Source organism: Psammomys obesus, unplaced genomic scaffold (assembly GCF_907164565.1).
Source record: "Psammomys obesus unplaced genomic scaffold, mPsaObe1.curated_primary_1811, whole genome shotgun sequence".
NCBI lineage: Eukaryota > Metazoa > Chordata > Mammalia > Rodentia > Muridae > Psammomys > Psammomys obesus.
In genome coordinates this window covers 11632335-11658729 of record NW_026596091.1, presented here as the reverse complement: position 1 = coordinate 11658729, position 26395 = coordinate 11632335, and the positions used below count along the sequence as shown (strand labels likewise).

General features: G+C 37.5%; 1 protein-coding gene across 2 annotated transcripts in view; it reads right to left on the bottom strand.

Moving 5' to 3' along the window:
• The window catches only part of Cep83 (centrosomal protein 83), a 106515-nt gene that overhangs the window by 56477 nt on the left and 23643 nt on the right, over positions 1 to 26395 (bottom strand). For both annotated transcript variants that reach the window (XM_055627918.1, XM_055627917.1), the window contains exons 2-5: positions 18161 to 18431; positions 17359 to 17509; positions 7708 to 7800; positions 5068 to 5199 (exon numbers count right to left, since the gene is read on the bottom strand). In XM_055627918.1, the coding sequence (XP_055483893.1) occupies positions 5068 to 5199; positions 7708 to 7800; positions 17359 to 17509; positions 18161 to 18330 (546 nt within the window). In that variant the 5' untranslated portion in view covers positions 18331 to 18431. The remainder of the gene's footprint in view (positions 1 to 5067; positions 5200 to 7707; positions 7801 to 17358; positions 17510 to 18160; positions 18432 to 26395) is intronic.

Here is a 26395-nt window from a genome sequence, read left to right as displayed (position 1 = left end):
TTTTCATTCCTTCTCTGGCTTTATGTAGCTTCCTCATACATAGGCACTAACTAGCAATCAATTAAAAACTCAGGAGCTACCATACAAAATACTAGTGTACTCTCACACTCTGTCCTACAAGTGCAATGTCATGGCCTCTCCCAATTCTAAACTCCAATTCCCCAAATCAGAGTAATGACTATATATGCAGCTTTAGCATTTCATCCTTATGAAGTTTTCAGACTTACAGCCAAATATATATTGAGAAAGCATAACATTTTTTCATAAAACTAAAGACATCTATGTTTAGTTCATGAATTCCTTTTAGTTCTACAAATGAGAATATGTAAATTCCTGAAGTCCTCATAAAAATCTTCAAAAACTTCCAAAGGGGGATGGAAAGATGGCATAGTAGTTTAAAGCATTTGTTGTTCTTCCAGCAGACAGGAGTTGAGTTCTCATCACCCACAGGCAGCCCTCAACTATCTGTAACTACAGTTCCAGGGGATCTAGCACCATCTACTGACCTCTGCAAACACAAAGGGTGTTTGCAAGTGGCACACATACATACATGCACGTAAAACATTCAGACACACAAAATACATAAATAATTTTTAAAACTTCCTAAAGAATTTCTGCCAACAAGGAACACACTAAGGAATAGTCAGTTGCTTTTATCTGAATAGCTTAAAAGCACAATATTGTATGAGTCTTTAGATAATGCAAGAAAATTAAATTACAGTCAAACATTAGAAATATCTATTAAGTTCAATTTCAGTACAGTGAAGTAAAGCAAATAATTCCTGTACAGTAGGTCTCACAGTTATTTTTAGTTTCTCACTACATTGAAAATTTTTTTCAGCCAGGTGGTAGTGGTACACACCTTTAATCCCATAGCACTTGACAGGCAAATCTGAAAGTGAGGCCAGCCTAGTCTACAGAGTGAGTTCCAGGACCTGGGTTCAAATCCCAGCACCCACATGGCAATTTACAACTATCTGAAATTTCAGTACAAGGGGATCTGATACCCTTACACAGATATACATGAAGGCAGAACACCAATGTAAATAAAATAAAAAAAAAAAAACTAGTGTGTGTGCTACGTTACTGAAACATAATACACTGCTAAAAATTGTCAACAATTACCCTTATGTGAATCATAATTTTTCATGTTGGTATAATGTATACACCTTACCCTTGTTCATTCAAATACTGATTTCCCCCCCATCCCACCCCCAACTCTCTGGTTTCAATCCGGATATTGCATTGTGATACTCATTCTAAGCATCCTGTCTCAACTCTTGTGTAAACAGGACAAAAATAAAGCAACTAGACACAATGTTGAGCAGGGAGGAGGCAGAAGACAGGAAAGAGGGGAGGAGCCAGAAGGCAGGAGATGAGTGGGAGGAGAAGGGGCAAGAGGAGAGCGAGAAAGGCAGAGCTGAAGGAGAGATCTTGGAGGACATGAAGCATGAACCAGACCTAAGATTTCACAAAAAGCAAGTATAATGTGGGAAATCTAAATGTTAGGAAACTGAGGGCTTGGAGGTTTAGGAGGGAGTACATATTGCCCAGCATTGTGTTCTAGGTTAACTAAAAACCCAGTCTCTGTGTGGTGATTTGGTTATACAGCTGTTTAAGATTAGCAGCAAGCTTTACTAGAAGATAAACCAATAGTAAATATTAACCACTTACAGCATTTTCATAAGACACTAATCAATGTTTATGGCTAGTGCCTGATTAAGATGCTGATTGCTAATGGCTGAAGGTTGTGGTAATGTCGTAAAATGAGGCAATAATGAAATTATCCACATCAATTGACTCCTTTCATGAAGGATGCTTCTGTAACATTTAAGTTATATGATAGCTTACCTACAGAAGAACATTAAAAGTTGGGATTAATCTCTCATAGCCTACCACTGCTTCACCAACTAAGTTGATACAATATTGTAAATCTTTTATTGCCATGAGACCCACTCCACTTCAAGAACTACCTTCTTGGGCTGAAGTTGTAACTCAGAGGCAGTGTTAACGTTTCTTGCAAGAGGTTCAATCCCCACCACAGCGCAGCAGGAACCTTCTTTAATTATACATAATAAGCAATTCTTTTGCTACTCAAGTTTTATTGGGAAATTACAAAAACTGCGTCACACCTTCAAGTTCTGCTTTGAGTGCTTGTATGAGCTGTGTCACCTCTGCAGTTACTCCATCCCTGCAGTCCTGAAACACTCAGTCATCCACAAGGACTATTCAACTCCCAAATTTCTATTAATGTTGTTATTTTAATCTCCTCCTATGAATAAAAAATGTTCTTACTGGCACTCAAATGGAGAATTACTTCCATAAGGTTTCTGATTTATTCTACCTAGTTTCATCAAAGGATTATCAATAGAAATTATAGCTTTGAGGCTGGAGATGGCTCACCAGTTAGGAGCACTGGCTGTTTTTCAAAGAACGGGGGTTCAATTCCCAGTACCTACATGACAGTTTACAACTGTCTGTAACTCTGTAACTCCAATTCCAAAAGATCTGACACCTCCAGACAGACAGACATACAGGCAAAAAACACCTATGCACATAAAACAAATAGACAGATATAGATCTTTTAAAAATTATAGCTTTGTGAAGTGTATTTCTTAAATAATACAACTTGAAAGTCCAAACCATTCCTCCTTCCAAGACTACTAATGGATATTTGATTAACAGGGATGATAGTTAAGATATAGAAAGGAATCCTTTTATCTAAGCAGTAGGACAACAACAAGCTTAATGTACTCAGTAAATCATGTATACTGGTATATTGCCATTTAGGTTCCACTGTTCCCTTACAGGGCACAGACAGAACAAATTCCAATCTAATCCTTAAGGGCCTTAGAATTTTCAGAATGGCAAATGAATATTGGTTTCCCCTTAATTTCACCAGCTTATTTGCCCTAAACTAGAGAGTAGGTTTGTTCTTTGATGCCAGGCACTGATTTCTCTTCAAGGTGCTAAACAGCATCTTCATCCAACAGAAGCTTCACTTCTGCATAAGTCTGTTATTTGCTGTAGCCACCATCATTTTAGCTGGCTAGGGCTTCTAGACACCTTGCTGCTTAACCTTCAACTTCTATGTTACACAGACGGCCTCTTTCCTTAAATCTGTCTACAAGATTCTCACTTCGTAGCCCTGGCTGGCCAGGTTGACCTCCAACTCGGAGAATCTTACCTTAAATCTTATAAACCAAATTCTGCTAGCATTTTTCTATAGCTTAACTACTATAGTTTAGATCTGCAAACTTTTCCCCAAAACAAATATGTAAAAGGCTTATTCCTTACTTTAGAGTTATTGGGAGTTAGTAAAAGTTTTAAGATAGAGGCACTATCTCAGGTGCCACTAACTAGGTGGTCTTCCTCTCATGGCAGTGTGACCTCAAAGGCAGCCTCAGACCTTCCTCTTCCTCTTTCTTTTTCCTACCAGCTTTGAAGTGAACCAGACAGTTCTGCCAGGGTTGCCTCCACAATAATGTGTGGCTATTAAGCCTAAAGCAAAGGGAATTTATCAATCACAAACTGAAATCTCCAAAACGTTTAGACAAAATAACTTTTCTCTTCATAAATTAGTTAAGCTAGTGAATTTGTTACAATAGGAAGACAACTAACACAAATTCCTTTCTCAGCCTTCATAAAATTGAAGAGAGCTAGAGCCCACATTATGCTTTTACTTTTAAAAGAATGTCCCAACCATTCTGATCATCTATCCAGGCAACTAAAACTTTCTTCATGAGCGATCTCATTTTACTCAACACAGGATTAACAGGGATGATTTACACTGCAAGCTGAAAACCTGTATCATTCTTCATAACAGACCATTAAGCTTGTCACACAGATCTGTATGAAGCCCTTTATAATTAAATATAATAATTAATTAAATAATATAATGAACTGCACTCTTAACAAAACTGAAGCCATGGGATGACGACTAATCACAGTGATAAGCTCAAATCATTGATAACTTCAAACATAAAATTCTAAAATGTGAGCTGAGATATGAATGTTGGGATTTCCACATACAATTGTTAAGCTAACTGATGACTGTGAATTTTTTGACAATTTGCTTGTGACTCAGCTTCCTAAATTTCAAATGAATGTCTTATCTTACTGTTAAAATTATACCTAAATAAAGCATTTAAAACTCTGAAAAAAAAAATAAAGCTAAATGTGAAACCCATCTTAAATATCCATAATGTTCAAAGACTATAATGTTAAAAGGCTCAAATTATCAAGATTTTAGAGTTGTTTTTTTTTAATGGAACAACCAAGAAACTGTTCACTGATAAGAATAAATCAGTCTAAGCCAAATACTGTGGTCTTAGCTTTTGCCATGCCTAAAACACTACAAATAAATGGTAACTGGTAAAGGACAGTAAGATTATTTTAATTCCAAATAAACACAATGATATAAATAACATGTAGTTATTTATATACAGTATGAAGCTCACTACTATAAACATCAGCCTAGTTTTATGAATGTTAGAATTTTACTTGTCTCCTATCATTAAAAAAAAAAAAAAAAACATCAAAAAGTAAGATAATGAAGACAAAAAAATAGTTTTAGTAAAAGTACAAGACAAACTGTAAAATGAGTAACACGACTGCCGAAAGCAGAGGTGAAAAGAGGAACATGTGCTGCAGGGACCTGAGAAAGCTGTAGCTGAAATAAAAAATAACAATGAAGAAGAGGGAGATGGCTTATAGCAGCAGCAACAAGGTACAAAGGCTTAAACTAGAGCTACCTAGCTTGGTCCTAAATAGAGAGGACAGTACTAAATAAGGAATCATGTAAGTAATATTTATAGAGAAACTTCTCTTTGTGGCTATGGGCAGCCTAACACTGTGTGATGGATCTATTTCCATTGGCTAGGGCAAAATAGAACAAATGAAATAAAAAGAAAATCAAAGAAAACCAAAGAAAATCACTCACAAGAAATTGCTGCAAAGAATAAAAGAAAACAACTACTTCACTAATTAATAAAACATAATTACAAAATCAACTCTAATTTGGGACTTAAAACAATCGCAAATAAACCAGCATAACTAATTACTTACCTCTGATTCATATTTCATTTTTTCTTCTTCTGAAATACGAGTAAACTCTTCTTTCTGGTGTTCAAATTCTGACTTGAGAAATGTATGCTCATAGCGAAGCTTATTATATTCAGCTCTATACTTTTCCACTTCCTAAATTATGAAGAGATTGCAATGCATGACAAATTTGTAAGTGAAATTTGTACCCTCTCCAAAAATCCCTGGACAGTATAATTTTTTGTTATATTAACAGCCATTCTGAAAGGAAAAAATAAGCTTAACAGAAACGCAAATGAGAGCAAGGGTGCTGGCTCAGCAGTTATAATGCCTCCTGCTCAAAGGTTCTGAATCCCAGCAGCAATGTAAATGCCTGATGGACCTGGCAGCCTGCTAGTAACTGCAGGTACTGGAAGGCAGGGAGAGGGGCCTGTGAGCACATTAGCTAGACAAGCTGAATCGGTGAACTCTGGGTTCAAAGAGAGGACCTGCCTCATGAAAAAGGTGAAGAGTAATGGGCGCCTGACATCAACTCTGGTCTCCACGCATGCACTTAAACATGTGCCCACCCACCCACATGTGCCCACCCAACCACATGCAAGGGCACACAAACATCATGCATACCACATACATATACTTTTACCCATGAAAAATGGAAAAGATTACAACTACCCTCCTTGGAATGTACCAATAAAATTACCACGCAAGTAATGTTTTGTCTGGTTCTCACTGTAATAACAAATGTATAACACAAGACACCACCTCTGAATGTATTAGCTAAGAATGTAGATTGTCTTTCAAAATACAGCTAGACTGTAACAAGTATAGCAAAGTATAAGCTATCCCTATCTGAAAGTCAAGCAAGATACACTCAAAGTAGAAAAAGGTTATTTGGACACTCGGTATACTAACCTAAGCTTTAATATAGCATTCCACCTCTCCTAACCTACAGAAACACCTAGGGTGCTCTAATCTTGCCACCTAACAATCTATAAAAGCTATTGGCACTCTCAATCCTTAACAAGAAACTTAGGCAACAGAGCACTCAGGTATAGAAGATTCAGTTTCAATAAGTACCAAGAAACAAAGCAATAATAAAAGTAAGGCTCCTGAAATAATACAATTTAATAATTTTGTAGCTGAAAGATTTCTAAACCAATTTATAAATAAGAAAATGGGGATACTGATGTTACATGAAATACACACCATGATTTTAAAACCTGTTCTTATTTAACTTTAACAAACCTTTGGTATGAGTAATCTTACAAAAATTCAATCTATACTCAAAGCACGACAGATACCCTGCCATTAGGATACATTGCTGCTACAGGCATAATGTAAAAAATCAAGGTTATCAATTAATAAATCATTACAAAAGAGGATTTTTCTAAGCATTCCTGCACAATGGCAGTATTTTTAGACTACTCCAATCTCCGAAAGGGGTCCGTTTTGATGAGAACAATAATGATTCATATGTATAAGATCTGATATATGTTTTTAAAAGTTAGCATATAAAACGTCTAGGACAGTACCTACTTCACTTCTCTGCACTCTTTTCCTGTCATCTTTATTAAAGATTTAATAATATAAGAAATCTGGTCTCAACACACAGTAAAAATACAGAGTATTTTTCTTTTTGAGGTTGTGTGATGGTTCTTATTGACGGCCCACTTGACAGTCATCTAGGAGAACACCTCCAAGCATACCTCTGAAGGATTGTCTAAATCTGGCTAGCTTTTGTGAGCACCTGTGGGGACTAGGCAGTTGAGGACAACTGGGGTGGGAAGGCTGACTGTTAGTGAGGTGCTCAACGTGCTGGGGCCTGGGCTGAATAAAAAGGAGAAAGGGAACTTAGCACAAATATTCATCGTGTTCTGCTTCCTGGTCGTAGATTCAGGGAGGTCAGCTACCTGGGGACCCTGCAACCAAGGCTTCCCTCTATGATGGATGGGGCCTTCAACTGTAAGCCAAAGTAACTTCCTTCTCTAAGTTGTTTCCTTTTGTTGGGGTAGTTTACAAAAGCAACAGGGGAAGTAGCAAATCCAGTATGCATGAAATACACCCTTCCACTTGACAAATATCATTTCACCTACTGTACATTAGAAACTGTTCTTAGGAACTTGTCAACAAAAAACAAGTTCTTCCTTTCATGAAACTTCCATTCTAAAAGTACTAAAACAAAAGTCACAGTAATTAAGCAAATTAGCACATTAGAAGATAACAGGTAATACAGAAGAAGTAAAATAGAGGGGGAAGTAAAATCCACAAGTTTAACTAGTGGGAGGAAAGCAGGCTGTAATGATAACTGGGGAAACAGGACAGGAAGTGGTCAAAGTAGGCTTAGTGAAAAAGCAACATTTTGGCAGATTTACAAGAGATTAAGGAGTCAGCCAAAAGTGATACAGTGAGATATATATACATATATATATCCAAAGCAGATATAGCACTGAGGCAGACTCTTGAATCACACCATTTCTTCAACGTCAAACAAACATCAGGAGACCAACCTAGATGAAAGAAAAGAGAACAAAGAGATAATGGAAGCCAACACTATGACATCCCAGAGACCACTGCAGGGACTGCCATGAAGATGATTTGGGTAAATGAAGAATGCTTTTCATGAAGATATGACAATGAATGCAGTTATTCTCCTTAATTACTTACTTCATCAAGAGTCCGAAAACGTTCTCGCATTGGAGCTTCTAATTCTTGTTGTATTTGGGCTTTTACCAATTCCAATTTTTGTGGTGTTAATACCTAATATATCCAGAAATACAAACAACTATAAAAACAAAAATAAAAAATTTTCCCTATTGAAAAGTCTCTTCTATGACAAATATTTATTAAAGGCATTTGAACACTGGTTAACTTTTATAATCATTAAATATGACTTATCAGGGCTGGGGAAATAGCCCAGCAATTAAAGCCACAAGTGTGGTAAACTGCCTATAATTCCAGACTCAGAAGATGGAGACAGGGACAGCCCCCCCCCCCCCCCCCCCAGAGCAAGCTGACTAGCACGACTAGCCTGTGTCAGCCACCTCTGGATTTGACCTAGATCTCATCTCAATGAATAAGGTACAAAAGCAACTGAGGATGGGTCAACCTCAGGCCTCCACATGCACTGGCACATACACGAACGTCTCTTCACACGTGCTCCCACAAATATGTAAAAATATGCACACACACACAAACATACACATACACACAAATAAACAAAAGAAAATAATAAACCCAATCAATCCCTGAAACAACACTTTAAGAAATCTCAATCTTGATATCAGAGACATCAAATATCAGAGACATCCAATTCATATGACCAATGAAAATCACTGATAAGCTTAATTTGGGTGGTGGCAACAGATACCTTTAATCTCAGCACACAGGAGGCAGAGACAGATGGATATCAGTTTAGGACTAGGCCAGCCTAGTCTACAAAGTGAGTTCCAGGACAAACCCTTGTCTAAAAAACAATCAAACAAACAAAAAAAAAAAAATCACTGATAATTTTATCATTGTTAAGCATTAACTTGTCAGCTAAGTCTATTGTGCTAGATACAAAGACTGGTAGCCTATTTTCTAAAAATAAAATAAAGGTATAGTTATTTGTTATGCAAGAGAAAATTCTTCAGACTTTCTTTTAATAAAAATGGGGATTAATGCAATTATACTATAATTTTTTTTTTTTTTTGAGACAGGGTTTCTCTGTGTAGCTTTGGGTGTTCTAGACTATCTTTGTAGACCAGGCTGGCCTTGAACTCAGAGATCTGCCTGCCTGTGCCTCCCTGAGTGCTGGGATTAAAGACATGCCTCATGCATGCCTTTAATATTTAAAAAAGAAAATTTTAATTATTTTTTAAGAAAAGAAGACTAATTGTTGCTCTGAACAACAAAACTATTTTGGCTCTATTCTGTCATACTTTCTTATAGAACTCTCTTTAGTGATAATTAATATTTATGTGAGCAACATATGGGCAGATTCTTTGTCGCTAAGCTTCATCACTATTTTTCCAACACCTTCCATCACAGCCTATCATACAGGAACTACTGATTTCCTGTTTCATGAGTCAATGAAAAGAACAAATGAACAATTGCTGGCTTGAAAAATAATATAGCTCCCATTTATATAAGTTTCTTTGAAAACATGAATAATGTTCAGTTTCATTCATTTATGCAACATTCCACAGTTGTTCAAAATACCACAGTCTACTGAATGAAAGTCTTCTAAATATAAAACATTATGTAATGTATGATAATTTACGTACCATTCTATTCTGAGTGTCTTACATGCAGTAATTGAGCTAAACCCTACAAAGTAGCTACATGGATGCATACAAAGAACTTAAACGACTTTCTAAAGGTTGTAAAGACTCAAACGAAGCATGCATCTTCCCATAATAAATTCAAATTCTGGCATGACAAATAAATCGTACACAACAAGAATGTAGCAAACAAGAGCTATTAAAAACTAAAACCGGAAAAAAAGATATTTCAGGTAGAGAAATGAATGTGTACACACAAATGGCAAAGTTGAAGCTTCAGCACCAGCAAGCCAAGTGTGTGAGCTCAGGTCTATGAATTGCTCTCAGGAGATGGAGATGAGAGTGTGCTGAGTGTAAACGTCAGATATATAGGGAGACTGAAAACGAGAGAAGAGAAAAGACTGTGGCGAGAGGGAGGTACAAAGAAAAAGGAATACTACAAGAGTCAGAGTTTAAGAAAAACAAAACAAAAGCTTCAGTGGGAGAAAAGCTGTAGCTATGAGAGGGGATGTGAAGAAGCTAGAGAAATCAGGCATGGCATCATTTATGGTATCAAGTCCAGGTGGCAGCAGAGCTATACTAAGGAGGATGGTAACTAGAATAAAGTAATAGGGTCTTGTTTTAAACAACTTAATTTTTTTAAAAAGAGAGAAGCAGGCAAACCTAGAAAGAGTAAGGAAATCTAAACTAAGATGAATAAAGGTATTGCACAATATAAATTTCAGTGTGGTAAAAATATGACAGTTACACTTTTAAAGGATGTAACAAAGATACATACTAAATTAGTTAAAACTAAAACAATCTGGTCTTATTTGAATTAATGTGCAGAGAGTGACAAAAGACTGAAAGAAAAGGGAGAGAAACTAGCACAAATGGCCCAAGGATGATAACTGTGCTGGATACATGAGGATGCACTACACCACTTCATATTCCTGTACATGTAGGAGATTTCCATAATTAAGAGTTAATTAAAAACGAAAGGCTTTTAGGAGCCTTTCTGGGTTGCTTCACCCAGCCTTAATATGAAGGGAGATACCTTGTCTTACTGCTACATGATATTCAGTGTTTGGTTTATGTCCAAGGGAGGCCTGCCCTTTTCTATTTACAGAAACAGAGAAGAGCGGATGGGGATGGGACATAGAGGAAGTGGGGGTAGGTACTGGGAGAAGAGGAGGAAGGGAGAAACTAGCTGGGATGTTAAAAAGATAATAACTTGAAGGGGAGTGGGAAGATGAAAGGTTTAAACCTCTAGCCAAAATGATATAAAAGCTAGGTATATCAAATTATGGAGAAAAAGAATTTCAAATGGTTTTCAAAATACCAGACAAAAGGCAAATTTTCAAATGATAGAAAACAAAGGTGAACACTGAGAGGCCCCAGGGCATGGAGTGCAAAGTGGACACAAGCAGAGGCTCATAAAACTCCCTAACTTGAAGGAACACAGCGGAGAATTCAAGGAGAACAGAGCGATTAGAGGTGCAAACAGAGGCAGGGGGTAATGTGCACAAAGAGCAGAGGTGTGCAAGAAATTTAGACTACTCAGTACAGCACTGATTTGAACCTGCCTGTAAGGAGACTGCTCATGCCACAAAAAGAACTACCTAAGAAGAGAAGGAAGAGAGCACTGGGCTTCACACAGCCTGTGAGTAATAACTGTTCCCCAAAGCCACAATGAAAAACTTCGTTTCACAAAGTTTTTGTAGGTCATCATGTAGGTCTTGCCTCAGCAGTGGGAATAAGTAGCATACTAATGGCTTCTCTAACCTAATACCCAAAAGCAGAGCCTAGAACCATAAACCTGTTTCCAAGTGACTAGACAGTGTCCCAGAACAAAGATCAAGAATATTGAGAGGAGCACAAAAACATCCAAACCTCAACAAAGTAAAAATCAGCTATTAATTAAGGCCTGAACTAGGTGGGTGGAGAAGTCCAGAAATGCCCTAAGGGGAAGGACCGCCTTACTGCATTCTTTCCCCACCCACTAGAGATACAGTTGCTAGGAAACCGGCCCATTCCCCCTAGGGAGGGACACCAGGTCATTATGGTCTGGGGACCTTCTTATAGCCCATCAATTAAAAATGTAGCATTTTGACCAATAGATGCTTGCCAGGCAAGAATCGCCCTTGCCTTGGGCATGCTGGGAGGGACCAGAATATATATATCACCCAACTAACCTGAGCAAGGGGCTCAGGAGTCTGTTTATTCCTGGTCTTTTGGGGTTCATGAACTGGGCAGAACAACTCCAAGGTCACAGAAAAAGACCTTAAAACAGTTGTTATAAGTAACCATAACTGAATCCCACATGTTCAAAAACTAGAGAGGAGACTGAATGGGCTAAAAGATAAGAAAAATTTAAAGGACCATAATTACAGAAATGAGATTCACAATTCTGAATTTGAAAAAAATACTGCCTGGGATTTAGAATAAACAATGCAGAAGAAAACATCAATTAACATGAGTAAAATGCAAGCCATAGAAGTTGTGTGAAACAAAATACAGGAAAAAAAAAAGAGAGAGACTAAAATTAAGTTAATAGAATCTCAGTAAGACAGGAGAAAACTAACTTAACACTTAAGTATAACTTAGATCTTCAAAAAATTGTTCAAAAGTAGCTAAGAGCAAAAAAGGCGAAAAAGACCTTGCTATGTGAAACATAAATGAGAAACCAATAAAACAACATCCTTAAGAAATTAAAGGGGGGAAACTATCAACCAAGAATCAATAGTCAGTGAAAATATTTTTACAAAACCTTTTTTTTAAGATTATTTATTGATTGATTGATTGATTGATTGTGTATACAGTATTCTGCCTGCATGTATGCCTGCAAGCCAGAAGAGGGCACCAGATCTCATTAAAGATGGTTATGCGCCACCGTGTAGTTGCTGGGAATTGAACTCAGGACCTCTGGAAGAAGAGCCAGTGCTCTTCTCCAGCCCCAAAATAACTTTTTCAAACTCACAGAAGCTGATAAAAATTCTCACTGCAGGACCACACCACAGTAAATGTCTTTTTTTTTTTTTTTTTTTAAGTCCCTGGGAAACAGGGAGAAAAAAGTTCATAAGGATATATTAGACAGAAGTATGGATGAAAAAAGGTGAGCAGAAGGACTGAAAGGGAAAAAGAGAGGGTAGTAGTTATGCATAAATAGTTCTGAAATGCAGTAGCCAAGTGCTAGACCCACTGATTCCGTTTCAATGCCTAAATAGGCCTCTGTGGTCCAAGGCTCAGCTTTCTGGGAGCTTGGCTTTTGTCTGAGGCATTCCTTTCTTTTGCATGAAAGGGAGCACATGTCTGCAACCCATTAGGCTTAACAGCCTTTTCTTTTGCCAGTAGAGTTTGTGGATCTATAAAACCTCCATTACTTTGTGCCTGCTTATCCATTTCAGTACAAGCCAGCAGAGCTTCTCCCAAGTAAATATCTGAAAAGCTTTGTGGGTTTGTGGGAATTTCTGAAGATTTCATCCCTAAACAGTCCACACACAGAGACCTTCTATATAATCCTATTTGCACTGTTATGCTTTGCCTGAGACTGCTAGATAATACTTCAAACTTCTTAGAGGTCTTCTGGTTTGAGTAAAAAGACAAAAAAGTATATATTCTCTACAAGATCCTTTCTCTGATTATTTTTGTTCTTTTGTTCAATCTGAGATCTTAAGACACAGCTGCAACTGGTGGATAAATATTTGATATTTAGCAATTTTACCTTTTGGAAAGGCAGAGAACTTCTCTGAAAAATATCCAGTCTATCTCTTTTTGTTCAAGAATTCTTCCTTTACTAATCTCTTTTACATTTTACAGCAGGCAACAAAAAACAAGTAGCACACTCTATGGTTTGATTGTACATCTTTGTATATTGGAGTAGTACTGACATTTTTGTACATGACATGCACGTGTGTGCAAGGGTACATGGATGCACAGGAGTGGAGATCATATATCCGTCAGGCTGCAGAGATGGCTCAGAGGTTAAGAACACTGACTGCTCTTCCAAACGTCCTGAGTTTAATTCCCAGCAACCACATGGTGGCTCACAACCATCTATAATGAGATCTGGTGCTCACTTCTGGTGTGCAGGTATACCTGCAGGGAGAATAATGTATACATAATTAATAAATAAATCTTTTTTAAAAAAGATCATATATCATGTGTCTGTCTTAACCTCTTGTATTTTGTTTTTTTGTTTTTTAAAGACAAGGTTTCTCACAGAACCTGTAACTAACTTAGCTAGGGAGCTTCAAGCCTCTACCTGTCCCTGTCTCCCACAAAACCCCAGCACCATCACCTGGCTTTACAGATAGGTATCACCATGCCCAGCAGCTTTTTATGAAGGGGATAGGGATCAGAGCTCAGGACTTCATGTTTGCACGGCAGAAATGGTACTGACTGAGCAACCTCTCTAGGCCCTTAAATCTTTAAGCTGATTAATCAACATTATAAGTCATTGTCACTTTTCTTATTAATGTTATTATCTACCCCACTAAAACAATTGGTTTCATTATGACATTTTCATGTATATATTGTTACTCTAGAACTTGTAAATCTTTTCAGCCGTAAATCCAAAATTGTCACTTAACAAATTCTGCTTTCTATACAATTACAAAATACACTTTACTAAGCTTCATGCACTATGTAACATGTTTAACAAGTAGTCTCTTTGCCTTTAGTTCCTAAGAACATGTTCTTACCTTGTGGACCTTAGAGTCCAGATTACAACAGTATAAGGAAAATCATTTAGGCATTGCTAAACAGCCTTAAACCTGATGGTGATTCTCATAATTCTTATCTTTATTGACTTTCCACTTCTATATTTGAGGCATTTGCTACCTTGTAGCCAATTTTCAAGTACTAAACTGGAGTAACATAATGACATAAACTAACAGACTTAAAATTATATACCTGTATTATCTTACACTATTTTTGGGCTAGAGCAGTGGTTCTCAACCTTCTTAATGCTGCAGCCCTTTAATACAGTTCATGTTGTGGCATCCACCAACCATAAACTTTTTTTCATTGTTACGTCATAACTGTAATTTTGCTAATGCTATGAATTGTTATATAAATATCTGTGTTTTCTGATGATCTTAGGTAACCCCTGTGAAAGGGTAATTCAACACCCAAAAGGTAGGGACCCCCAGGTTGAGAACCACTGGATTAGGGTACTGAGCATAGCTACGCTTATGCTATTTAATGTCAACTGAATGGAGCTAAAGTGTTAATCTCGCCTAGGACCATTTCTTTTCTAGCTTATTAAATGCTCAGCTCTGATGCTAACAGGACTGTGGTCCTTAGCTCCTGGAAATTGTCCATCCATCTGTGACATTGCTATTTTCATATGTAAGTTTGCTTCTGAGTCATCAGAACTTTGCTATTTCTCACCCTTGGAGATTTTTTAAAAGCTTTTATCGGATTAGTAAGATACGCTTTTGACTAAAGCTCATAAAAAATATGAAATTCAAAATGTTCCAATGCTGGAGCTTTTTGCATTATATGAGTGCTCAAAAAGTTCCAGATTTGGGACTTCAGATTTTGATATTAGAGACACTCAATCACTGAAATCTGAAACATTTCGAAAGTTGAAGAATTCAATTATCTGAATACTTCTGGTTCCACACACTTCACATAAGGGATCCTTAACCTGCAATAATAGCTAACAGGTACAGAGCAATTATGTGTTATACATCAAAGCACTAAGACTTTCTTTGCAGCACTTCATTTCATCTTTACAATTTACCCTATGAGCTAGGCACTTTTATTCCTATTGACTGTTGATGCAGAAACATTTTTTAAATAAATGTTTTTTTTTTTTGTATCTTTTGCCTATGAAAGCCAATAGGGCAGAAAATGCTACAGAGGCATTTATTTTACTGTGAGATTAAAAAAAATGTATATTTTAAAAATCATCTTTTATAATCTTACACTAAAATATTCCTTGTAGATGCTGTTGAACTTACTGAAGTTTTTTGCACCTGTGAGATGAACATGGGTGCTGAGCATCAAACTCGGGTCCTCAACAAGAGCAGTAAGCACAGTGGCCAGCACCAAATCTCTCTTTTTTGTCAGATAAATATTTAAAAACAAACAAACAAACAAGGAATGTTTGTAAAAAAAACAAACTTCCCTAGAAGAATTACATTTGTCAGCAAACACTGCCAAGCTATAAGACCCAAGGATTTTTAGCAAGTTATAACATCCAAAGAATACAAACAAAATCACAGGAAGACTACTTCACTTCAATATGAAAAAGAAAATGTTTGATATATACTAATCTGTAAATAATAATGTATTACTTTTTAAAAAGTTAACTAGGGGCTAGAAAGATAGCTCGGTGGTTAAGAGCTCTGGCTGCTCTTCCAGAGGACCTGGGTTTGGTTCCCGGCCCCACATGGCAGCTTACAAGCTTCTGCAACTATAGTTCCAGGGGGTCTGTCCTAGTTACAGTTTCTACTGCTGTGATCAAAGACCATGACCAAAAGCAAGTTGAGGAGGAAAGTGATTATTTGGCTTACACTTCCACATCATTGTTTATTAAGGGAAGTCAGGACAGGGCTGGAACCTGGAGGCAGGAACTGATATCAGCAGAGGCCATGGAGAGGTGCTGTTTATTCACTTGCTCAGCCTACTTTCTCATAGAACCCAGGAGCACCATTAAGCACTGATTAAGAAAATGCCCTACAGGCTTGCCTGCAGACCAATCTTAAAAAGAAAGAGAGAAAGAGAGAGAGAGAGAGAGAGAGAGAGAGAGAGAGAGAGCCCGAAGCAGAAGGAAACATAACTCCAGACCAGCTCTGCCTGCATAAGGAGGCCCCATCTCAAAGCAAACATTCATTAGGGTTCTCTAGTACTGAAAGTACAGAAGCAGAAGAGGGAAGCCCTATATACAATCTGCTCTACAAAGAAAGTCTGTTTTAGATGAATCTTAGTTTTCTAGGGCTGGCAGGAAAAACAAAATTAAAACCTGGGTGGCTAAAAATAACAGAAATTTTATTGTCTCAAGAATTTTGGAGGCTTGAAGTCTAAAATCAAGGTATTAGCAAAGAAATGATCTCTCTGAAACCTACAATAATCCTTCCTTGCTTTGTCCTGGGTTCTGCTGGTGTAATGTACAGGTGCCTCTATCATCATACAGCATTTTCTATCCCCCCATTTGTCTCTTGCATCTTGTCTCATAAAATGTCAATAACATTTGACTAAGGATGATATTAAATGGTAATATTCCAGTATGATCTCATCAACAATAATGCCTGCAATAAACCTTATTTTCAAATATGATCATATACTAAAGGATTAGGACTTCAACCTATCATTTTGAAGGATACAACTGAACCTGCAACAGATATGAAAGAAAACTAGACAACTTTGAAGTGACTGATACTCTAGGCATATATGAGACAATTACAGTTTAATTAAACACTAATAGAACAATTAATTTGATTCATTATTTATCCCATTCATTCATGGCATTCATTCAACAAATATGTATTTTCTAGGCATTATCCTAAAAGCATTGGAGACATAGTAAAAACAAGTTCCTGCCCCAGGGAGCCTCCATTCAATCAGAATGAAAATGCCATCATTTATGATTATCTACCATGTGCCAAGTACTTAGTCAAAATATATATTACTTCATTAGGTTTACAACAAAAAACACTGCTAGCTGTTACAAACACCACTCTCAAATATGAGCTGAGGTATTTCAGACAATGATCATTGGTATTTTATGGCCGAAAATACTCAAACTACATGTTCAGAACCAAGGCTGCAGTGAAGCATGCATTGTAATATAGATGACCGTTGCAAGAAACAACTCAGATTCATTAATGTTTCATTTTGAATCAATATTTGGAAGTTGCCAATTCTTTCGTGACCCCCACATTACTTACACAATTAAATATGAGGTTGGGGACTGGATTCATATCAACTACAGATACAGCAAAGTAGCCATTAAACATAAAGAGAAACACATTTACCAAAACTTATTTCCATTAATCTTACCAAAACTACTTATTTCCACTAACCACAAGACTAATTTTACATAAATTCAAATATACTTTCTCACCTGTAGTTTCATTTTTTCCAAGTCTTTAATTTTCTCTACTAGTTCCCCCCTTAATTCTTCAAGGAGCAGTTGGAACTTTTCCTGGTTAGTTTGCTTTTCATGTAGCACACGCTTAAGTTCATTTTGTAATTTTACGTATTCTTCCTGCAATCTGAGTTTTTTTAAAAAAAAATCAATTGTAAATATATGTTTACTTTCAAATTCACTGCTTTATATAAAGCCAACAAGTACTTAAAAAAAAAAAAAAAAAAAAAGACTGACTGTAAGACATTCCATTAAACTTGTAACTATTTCTCTTTCTTTCTTTCTTGTTTTGGTTTTTCGAGACAGGGTTTCTCCATGTAGCGTTGGTTGTCCTGGAGTCACTTGTAGACCAGATTAACCCATGTACTCAAAAATCCCCCTGCCTCTGCCTCCCTGAGTGCTGGGATTACAGGCATGTGCCATTGTGCCCAGCTATTATTTTTTTTTTCTTTATAAACTTTTATTTAATTAACACTGTAATTTCTGAAAGCAATTTTATTTTAAACGAGAAAACAAAACCATATTTATCCACCTGGATATATTTAATGTTGTATGTCTTGCTACTTTCAAAGAAAGATCACATTAACAACCCACTTAATACCATAGATTTGAACAAAGTAATTTAAAATATTTTTACCATATTCAGTGTTAAATAAGCACACTGTAAAACAAAAACATGGTATATGTTCCAGAGCAAACATTCAGCTAATAAAACTCCAGTCACAAATTTTAAACAATTACATCCACCCCCAATATTTTATCCCTAAGTTTAAGTTACCTTTTGTGTTCAATTTTCAGAGCCTGATAATTATGTTTATGATGTTCACATCGTACCCTTTCATCAATTAACATATTTTGAAACTCAGGTTCAGGATTAAGCCTACTGTCTCCACTAGGTGGAAATATACTAGGAAATGTGTCCATATTTGTAAGGTGGCTGATAACCATGAAAAGAATGAGCTGTGACTTCTGTATCGTTCTAGTTTTCTTCCAGGAGTATTTCCAACTTCTTTCTTGCTAAGGCATAATCCCAGGAGACCAAATCATACCTGCACAGAGAATATACATAAGTAATACTCAGTAATACTCAGCATTCTTTGGTTTTTACATAATTGTAATCAATTACTTCCAATATTTAGAAGTTCAGTTTTTAGATTTCTACCTATTCATAAAAATGCAAACATAAAGTTGAATCATAGGTTCATATTTTTCAAAACTCTGTAGCCACAGAGCTCACATCTTCAACTATTAATCAAAATGAACTTTTCCAGTTCAGTCATCTTTGATTCACAAATTAAGCTGCTTCTCAAAGCAATGTAGAAAACTTTCAAGGGTGGTCCTGGTATAAAATATACACTCTAATTATTAAGGAAAATTTTATATAAAACGGGGTAAGTGTCTGGAGAAAATTGTCAATCTTCACAAAGATGAGCTTCAGTAATAATAATCATGTCCACGATTCGTGCTGCAAAAGATCTCTGACATATGGCAAACTGCACTTGGGCTGCAGATTCAAATAGGAAATCAATCAGCACACAAACAATGAGCATTTCCTATGTGTTACAGACTCTGGCAAGAACTGAAGAGAAGACTAATTCACCTATCCCACAAAATATTGATCCAGCATTATAACTAAATGCTTATTGCATGTACAAGTTGAAAATGATGAGAACATATTTTTTATATAAGAAAATAAAATTAAATCAAATTACTCTATCCCGTTGACATCATTAATCTTTCTCTAGACCATTAATATATTCAAGTATTTTTTCCTTCCCTTTTAGGTTATCATGAACTACTTTCTATATGGATCTTTGGCTTATGAAAACAATTCTCTAAATTACTCTATCTTGCTTGAAATATATAAACTCTGATAAACTAGTGTCATGTCTACACATACATATGTAAAAATCCTCTCACAAACACACACTCACCTCTAAACTGAAATTGGCATTTAAATTATACTTTAAAGAAGTGTGTGGTGGGGGGTCCTTTAAGGACACTTTGCTCCCTGGTTCTTACTTACTCTGCTCATCCTCATTTTAAACATGGCTCAACCGACCATATATAAATACATTCAGAGATTTCAACTTTCCAGCCTTTCTAAGAAAGACTGCAAGAAGCTCACTCTGGCTTACATCTTCTACAGAACCTCTAGAGATTGCACATGGCTATCACACTGCCAGCCAGAGGGGGAAAAAGAACTTAGGGCAGAGTCCTGATTTCCAGCTGTATTTAAGAGGCTCACACTAACAAGCAGAAAGCTGAACAATGTGAAAAATCAAAAACTCTCCTTGGACCCAAATAGGAAATGAGGTCACAGGTAAACCATATCCACAAAACTGAAAAGGCTGATAGAGAAATTCAAGAATAACTGTACTAAAGAAGAAATGGACATGTACAATTGTTTCCAGGCAACGATAGAAGAAGCTCAAGTGTAATTAACCAATTGTTGAAAGCTTCTGGAGGACCCAGTTTTAAGTAGTTCACTTTTCTGGAACCAATCGGGTTCTCAAACTGGGGAAAAATCTTCCCATGACAAAGAGAAGGGACAGAGCAGCACTCTACAATAGACAGTGGGTGGCATTCTAACCTTCTTAACAAAGGAAAATTTGTTTAACTTAAAAGCCCAATCTGCTGTAGTACTAACAGAGCCTATGGCTTTGCAAAAGAAAAATACTACAATCTAAGTACTCTCTAGCCATCCTCTCCCATATGAGAAGGAGGGCAGGGAGACTGAATGTCACTGGCAACATTTCTAGCTCAGGCTTACAGTTCACCATAAGTCTGAACTTAATTATACAACTTAGAAAACTCTTCCCCCCTTCCCATCCATATAAAGGTCTATAACATATGTAGCTTACAATAATGAAATACTTACATCATTGTAATCTTTACATTAGAACTGCGTTTATGTATAGATACACTTACACAGAAATGTGCATTTGTGACACTGGCCGCGGAAGGCTGGAAGAAAGACATCCAAGTGCCTACCATGGGTACTACTATGATGAACGAATGTGTGGAGAGGTGGGAAAGAGAATATGTGGTAGGAAGTTAGAAAAGAAAGAGAGGCCAAGGGGTTCGTACACCGTGGAGGAAGGTGGAACTGGAGACTTGAGAGCAGTGAGGAACAGGCTGATACGAGGAGGCAATGGTAAGGTCCTGGTCTGGGCTGCCATCAAGGGCCATGTCTGGGTCCATGGTTATGATGCAGCTGGGTGTGTGTTGGTGCCTGAATTACCACCAACGGCCAAACAAATGTCTGAGCCACTGTGCTGAGTGTCGGCCACCACATCAGGACAGCTGGCCCTGCCCCACACCTGGGCAGCACAGTAGGAATGACCCTGGCACAGATGAGGCAGCCCTGAGGGTTAAGGTTAGGTAAGCACAAGAAAGCTGGCTCTGACCCCTGTCTGCTTTGACATTGGATGAGCTGGCCAGGGCAGTGCTGGAGAGCTCATCCTGGTGGTGCAGGAACAGAACTGGGGCGCTGACCAACTCAGCTACTTCCCAGGCCCAGATCCGAGGCTATGATTTTGCCCACCCCATCTTTGATTTGCTGAAGCACAAAAAAGGGCATCCTTCAGATCCAAAGCCTCAGGATCTCCATGACACAGGACAACAGGATATCCAAGAGGGGTCTCCACTCCTGGAGCTCCAATATCGATAGAGTTGCACAAGCCAGGGGCCTCATACCAAACCAATGACTCATTGCAACATTTCCAAGTAAAAACATGTGGATGAAAGGGTACACTGTGTGACACACTGTGATACACTACAGCTTCCACAAGGTTTTTTCTTTTAATATCCTACCTTATTTTGTTTTATTTTGGGGGAAGGTTGCAGGGTAGAGGGCAGACACAAAAGGGCAGGGAGATGAGTGAGACTGGGGTGCATGATGTAAAATCCATGAAGAATCAATAAAAAGTTTTTTTTAAAAAGAAATGTACACTTGTTTATAGGTATGTATGTTCACCTGCTGAATATAATAGACATTATATGACACTTCATTCAACCACGGAACATACATTCTTCTCAAGCTTACATGGAACATTCATTAAGAACAACACTGTAGCTCAGCATAGTGGCTCACTCCTTTAACCTCAGCATTCAGGAGGCAAAAGCGAGAGCATCACTGTGCATTCAAGACCACCTTAGTCTGTCAAGTGAGTTCTAAGACAGCCAGGGCTGCACAGACAGACCACATTCACAAAAAATAGAGAAACAGGAACCACATTCTAGCACAATATCACAACAAATTAAAAAGAATAGTAATCATACTGTGCTGGTTCTTAGACCAGGAAGGAACCATACAAATAATAGCAAGAGAAAGATGGCTGGAAAATCTGAAAATGTTTGGAAATTAAGCACCCTTCTAAATAATACACAGGTAAAAGAAGTAAAGCTTTGCTACTGGTGGGGATGAAACCTGATAGAGCTACTCTGGAAGATAGTCTTGCAGTTCTGACAAAATTAAACACACTCATATTATAAGATCTACTACCCCTGGCATTTAGTCAAATGATTAAAAACATATGTCCATATTTTTAAAAACCTGCATATAAGTCTTTATTTTTAATTATCTAAATTAAGAAGTAAATAAGGATGTTCTTCCATGAGTGAATGGATAAAATGTAGTTTAGATATACAAATTCAGGACTAATAAAGAATAAGCTATCAAGCTATGAGAAAAAAAATGGAGAAAGCACAAATGCATATTGCTAAGTGATAGAAGCCAGTCTGAAAAGACTATCTGTAAAGTTCCAACTATTTAACATTTAGGGGGTTGGGTCACAGAGGTAGTAAAAAGATCAATGGTTGTCAAGGGTTAAGAAGGATTGGGGGAAGGAAACATGCAGAAATAGTGAAACTTTTCTGTGATGCTATGATGGCAGATACATGTTTATAAATATTTGTCAAAATCTACAGAACATTACAAGAGTGAACCTTAATGTAAACTTGGGACTTTGGTTAATTAATAACAATGTGCTTATTTAGTTGTCCTGCCAACTGGGGAAGCTGTACATGTAGGAAGATGGGGTGTATGAAAAACCTCTGTGCTTTTAGTTAATTTTACTATTCACCAAAAACACCTCTAAAAAATAGTTTAGTGAGTTGGGTATGGTGGCACACGCCTTTATACTCCAGTACTCAGGAGGCAGAGGCAGGCAGATCCCTTTGAGTTTGAAGTCAGCCTGATCAACATAACGAGTAGGACACCAAGGGCTACATAGTAAGAACCTGCCTCTAAATAATTAGTTTTAAAAGACAGCTTAGTAAAAGAGAGGTACAGGCAAGGAATATGTGACAGAAAACATGCAGAGTCTAGGAGCCTGACATATTTCCTATCGCTTAATTCTTTATAATAAAAGAACCCCAAATTATTCTCTAGTATGGCCATTAAAAATGCTACATGGAAAAATTTAAAGAACTTATCTAAAACAGGGTTTTTCACCTTTAGCATTACTGCCATATAAAATAATACAATTCTTGACTGTTAGAGGGCTATCTTCTACATACATCTAGCAACATTCTAGTCTCCATCCATTAGATGCCTAAGAGTACCTCTTTCAGTTGTGGACCCCACACATCCACACCCCCAACTCTACCCCAGTAAGAATGAATGTCCTAAGAGAAGTAGGAAAAGAGACTTTGTAAAACAGGGGATTTAAACAAACATCAGTAATTGCACTAACATATGCAGAATAAATGTTTCAAATAAGGACACATTTAAAAGAAAAATCATAACTCAGCCATATGTTTCTTCACAAGAACTTTTTTGTTTAAACATAAGGGCAAAGAAAAGTTGAAAGGAAAAGAAAAAATATATTGCAAGCATTAATCAAGACAGATGTTAAATCTGTATCGTCAGGTAAAGCCAATTTTAAAGTTCCCCTCCCTCCAAAAACAAAACAAAACAAATCATAGTACTAGAAATAATGGAAGACATTCATACACCAGGCAGAGGTGATCATTTTAAATTTATATACACTTACTATGGCCACTAAATACATAATAGAGCTTGTAAGAGCTATAAGGAAAAGCAGACAAATTTATAATCATAGGGAGAAAATATAACCACAATTCCTAGTAAAACACAGATCAAGCACATTCTGTGGATTGTTTTCTGTTTGGAAGAGGAAGTATAGGGATGGTTATTATGTGCATATGTCTAATTTTATATTTTAAAAACTAACAAACCTTTTTCTAAGGTAGCTGTGCCATTTTTCATTCAACCAACAACATATGAGAGCAAGTTCTGCTTCCTTACATTTTGCCAACAGTTGGGGCTGTAAATCTAATTTTAGCCATTTTAGGGAGAATAAAGTGTTATCTCATTGTAGTTTTAATCTGCAGTTCCCTTAAGTACTTTTTTATTTAATAGCCTATCATAAATCTTTTAAATCTATGAAAGAATCTTTGTTTTAAGAAAAGTCAAAGTAAAAAGTACATGGTAAATTGGGTGCTACCTGAGTATATTTTAAGGGGTAAAAGCCCAAATTTAAAATTTCTCAGTACATTAACGACTTATATAAGCACACACTTCCCACTCATTTGCAAATGCTAACTTCATTTCCTAGAAAGCCTTCTCCATCAGCCTGCATCTAGTCTAGTGGACTCTTACTCAATTCTAAAAACACTTAACAGCAGTAAAGTAAATTGGTAATCCCAGCACACAGGAGGCTGAGGCAGAAACATCATCTTTGCCACTGAGTCCAGTTTCGAAAACCAGCCTAAGTAACACACTAAAACCGTCTCAAAACCAAAGGAGACATGAAAGCGCAATAATGCATTATTTCCTCAATGAAATACTAACTCTACCAAACATATTTAGTTGATTTTCTGCATACTAGCTTATTAGTAAATATAACACATGTAGTTTGACTTCCTCCATGGCAAGAAACATCTATATATACAGTCTCAACATATACAACAACCACAGCATATATTAAGATCTCAAAAACACCCAAGTAAACCAATGAAATAGCTATCTATTCAATTTCAATTTAGTCTCAACTCATTTTTCTCATCTATATTCGGAAACTGTGGCTTGTAGACTATGAGTTGAAGGCTAGTTCCCCAAGTCATCTTCTGACTTCTGAATACTGTGAATATGTAATATTCAAAAAGTAAATAAACTAAACCTAAATTATATAAATAAAATATATAATCTTAAATATAATCATGTTCGTTCATTTATTCATTTTTTTTTCTTTCAGGGCAGGGTGTCTCGTGTGTCCTGGAACTCAATCTGTAGACCAGGCTGGCCTCAAACTCGGAGATCTGCCTGCTTCTACCTCCCTAGTGCTGGGATTAAAAGCATGTACCACCACCACCTGGCTAATCATGTACCTTGATAAGAGAAGGAAAGAAGGAGTTTCAGGTTGCAGAAGATGAAGCAAAGATTAGTTATAAAACAAGAAATGTCTGGAGCCATTAAAGTTAGAAGAGGCAAAGAAAAGATTCTCCCCTAGGGCCCTGGCAACAATCTCATTTAATAGGTCTGGTCTCTAAAACCAAGAAAGAATCAGATTTAGAGTATAGAGTAATTTGCATAATGGGTACAAGCTATTACCATTCTAGTTGGCTGCATGAACCTGGGAGAGTGGAGCCTAAAAATAAAGCCAACTAACATCTCATGTAATAGCCATCTTTATTCAGGGCAGACTATTTTTTTTTTATTAAATTTATTTACTGATTGATTTTACATCCCCATCACAGCCCCCTTCCTCCTCTCCTTACAGTTCTACCCTTTTCCTCCATTCCCCCTCTCCTTCACCTCAAAAAACCCATCCTAATACATCAAGTCACATCAGGACTAAGTGCATCCTTTTCCACTAAGGCCAGACAAGGCAGCCCAGCTAAGAGAAAGTGATCCAAAAACAGGCAACAGAGTCCTTGTCAGAGACAACCCTCGCTCCACTTGCTAGGGAACCCACATGGAGACCAAGCTACCCATTGGTTGTAGTGTCAGGGGCCTAGGTCCAGTCCATGCATGCTTTTTGGTTGCTGCATCAGTCTCTGTAAGCCCCCATGGGCATAGCTAGGTTAGTTGATTCTGTTGGTCTTCTTGTAGAGTTCATGTCTCCTGTAGGTCCTTCTATCCTTCCCTCACTCTTCCACAAGACTCCCTTAGCTCCACTTAATGAGTGGCTGTGGGTCTCAGCATCTGTTTCGATCTACTGCTGGGTAGTGCCTCTCAGGACAGTTATGCTAGACTCCTGCCTACAAGCATAGCAAGGTATCATTAATAGTGTCAGGGGTTGGCACTAAGTGTCATGGGGTGGGTCTCAGGTTGGGCTAGTCATTGGTTGGCCATTAGCTCAACCTCTGCTACATCTTTATCCTAATACATCTTGAAGGCAGGGTAAATTTTAGATTGAAGTTTTTGTGGGTAGTTTGGGGTCCTCCTCCCCCCACTGGAAATCCTGCCTGGCAAGAGGTACCCACTTCAGTCTCCATGTCCCCTGCTGCTAGGAGTCTCCGCTAGAGTCACTCCCCATATTCTCCCAGGAGCCTACCCTGTCGCAGGTCTCCATCTTGTCCCAGAGATGCTCCCTCTCGGTTTCCTTTCTCTCTCCCAGCCTGATACCCACCCCTGCTCTCCCAACATCTGATCCCTACCGTCATTCTGCTCCCCATACCCTCTCCCACCCACCTTCATCTACTTTCAATGCTTATTCTATTTACCCTTCTGAGTGAGATTCAAGCATCCTCCCTTGGGCCCTCCTTGTTACTTCGCTTCTCTGGGTCTGGGGATTACAGCATGGTTACCCTACATTATATGGCTAATATCCACTTACAAGTGAGTACATACCATGTCCTGGGCATATACCCAAAAGATGTTCCACCATACCACAAGGACACCTACTCAACTATGTTTACAGCAGCTTTATTCATAATAGCCTGAACTGGGAGAGAGAGAGAGAGAGAGAGAGAGAGAGAGAGAGAGAGAGAAGGAAGGAAGGAAGGAAGGAAGGAAGGAAGGAAGGAAGGAAGGAAGGAAGGA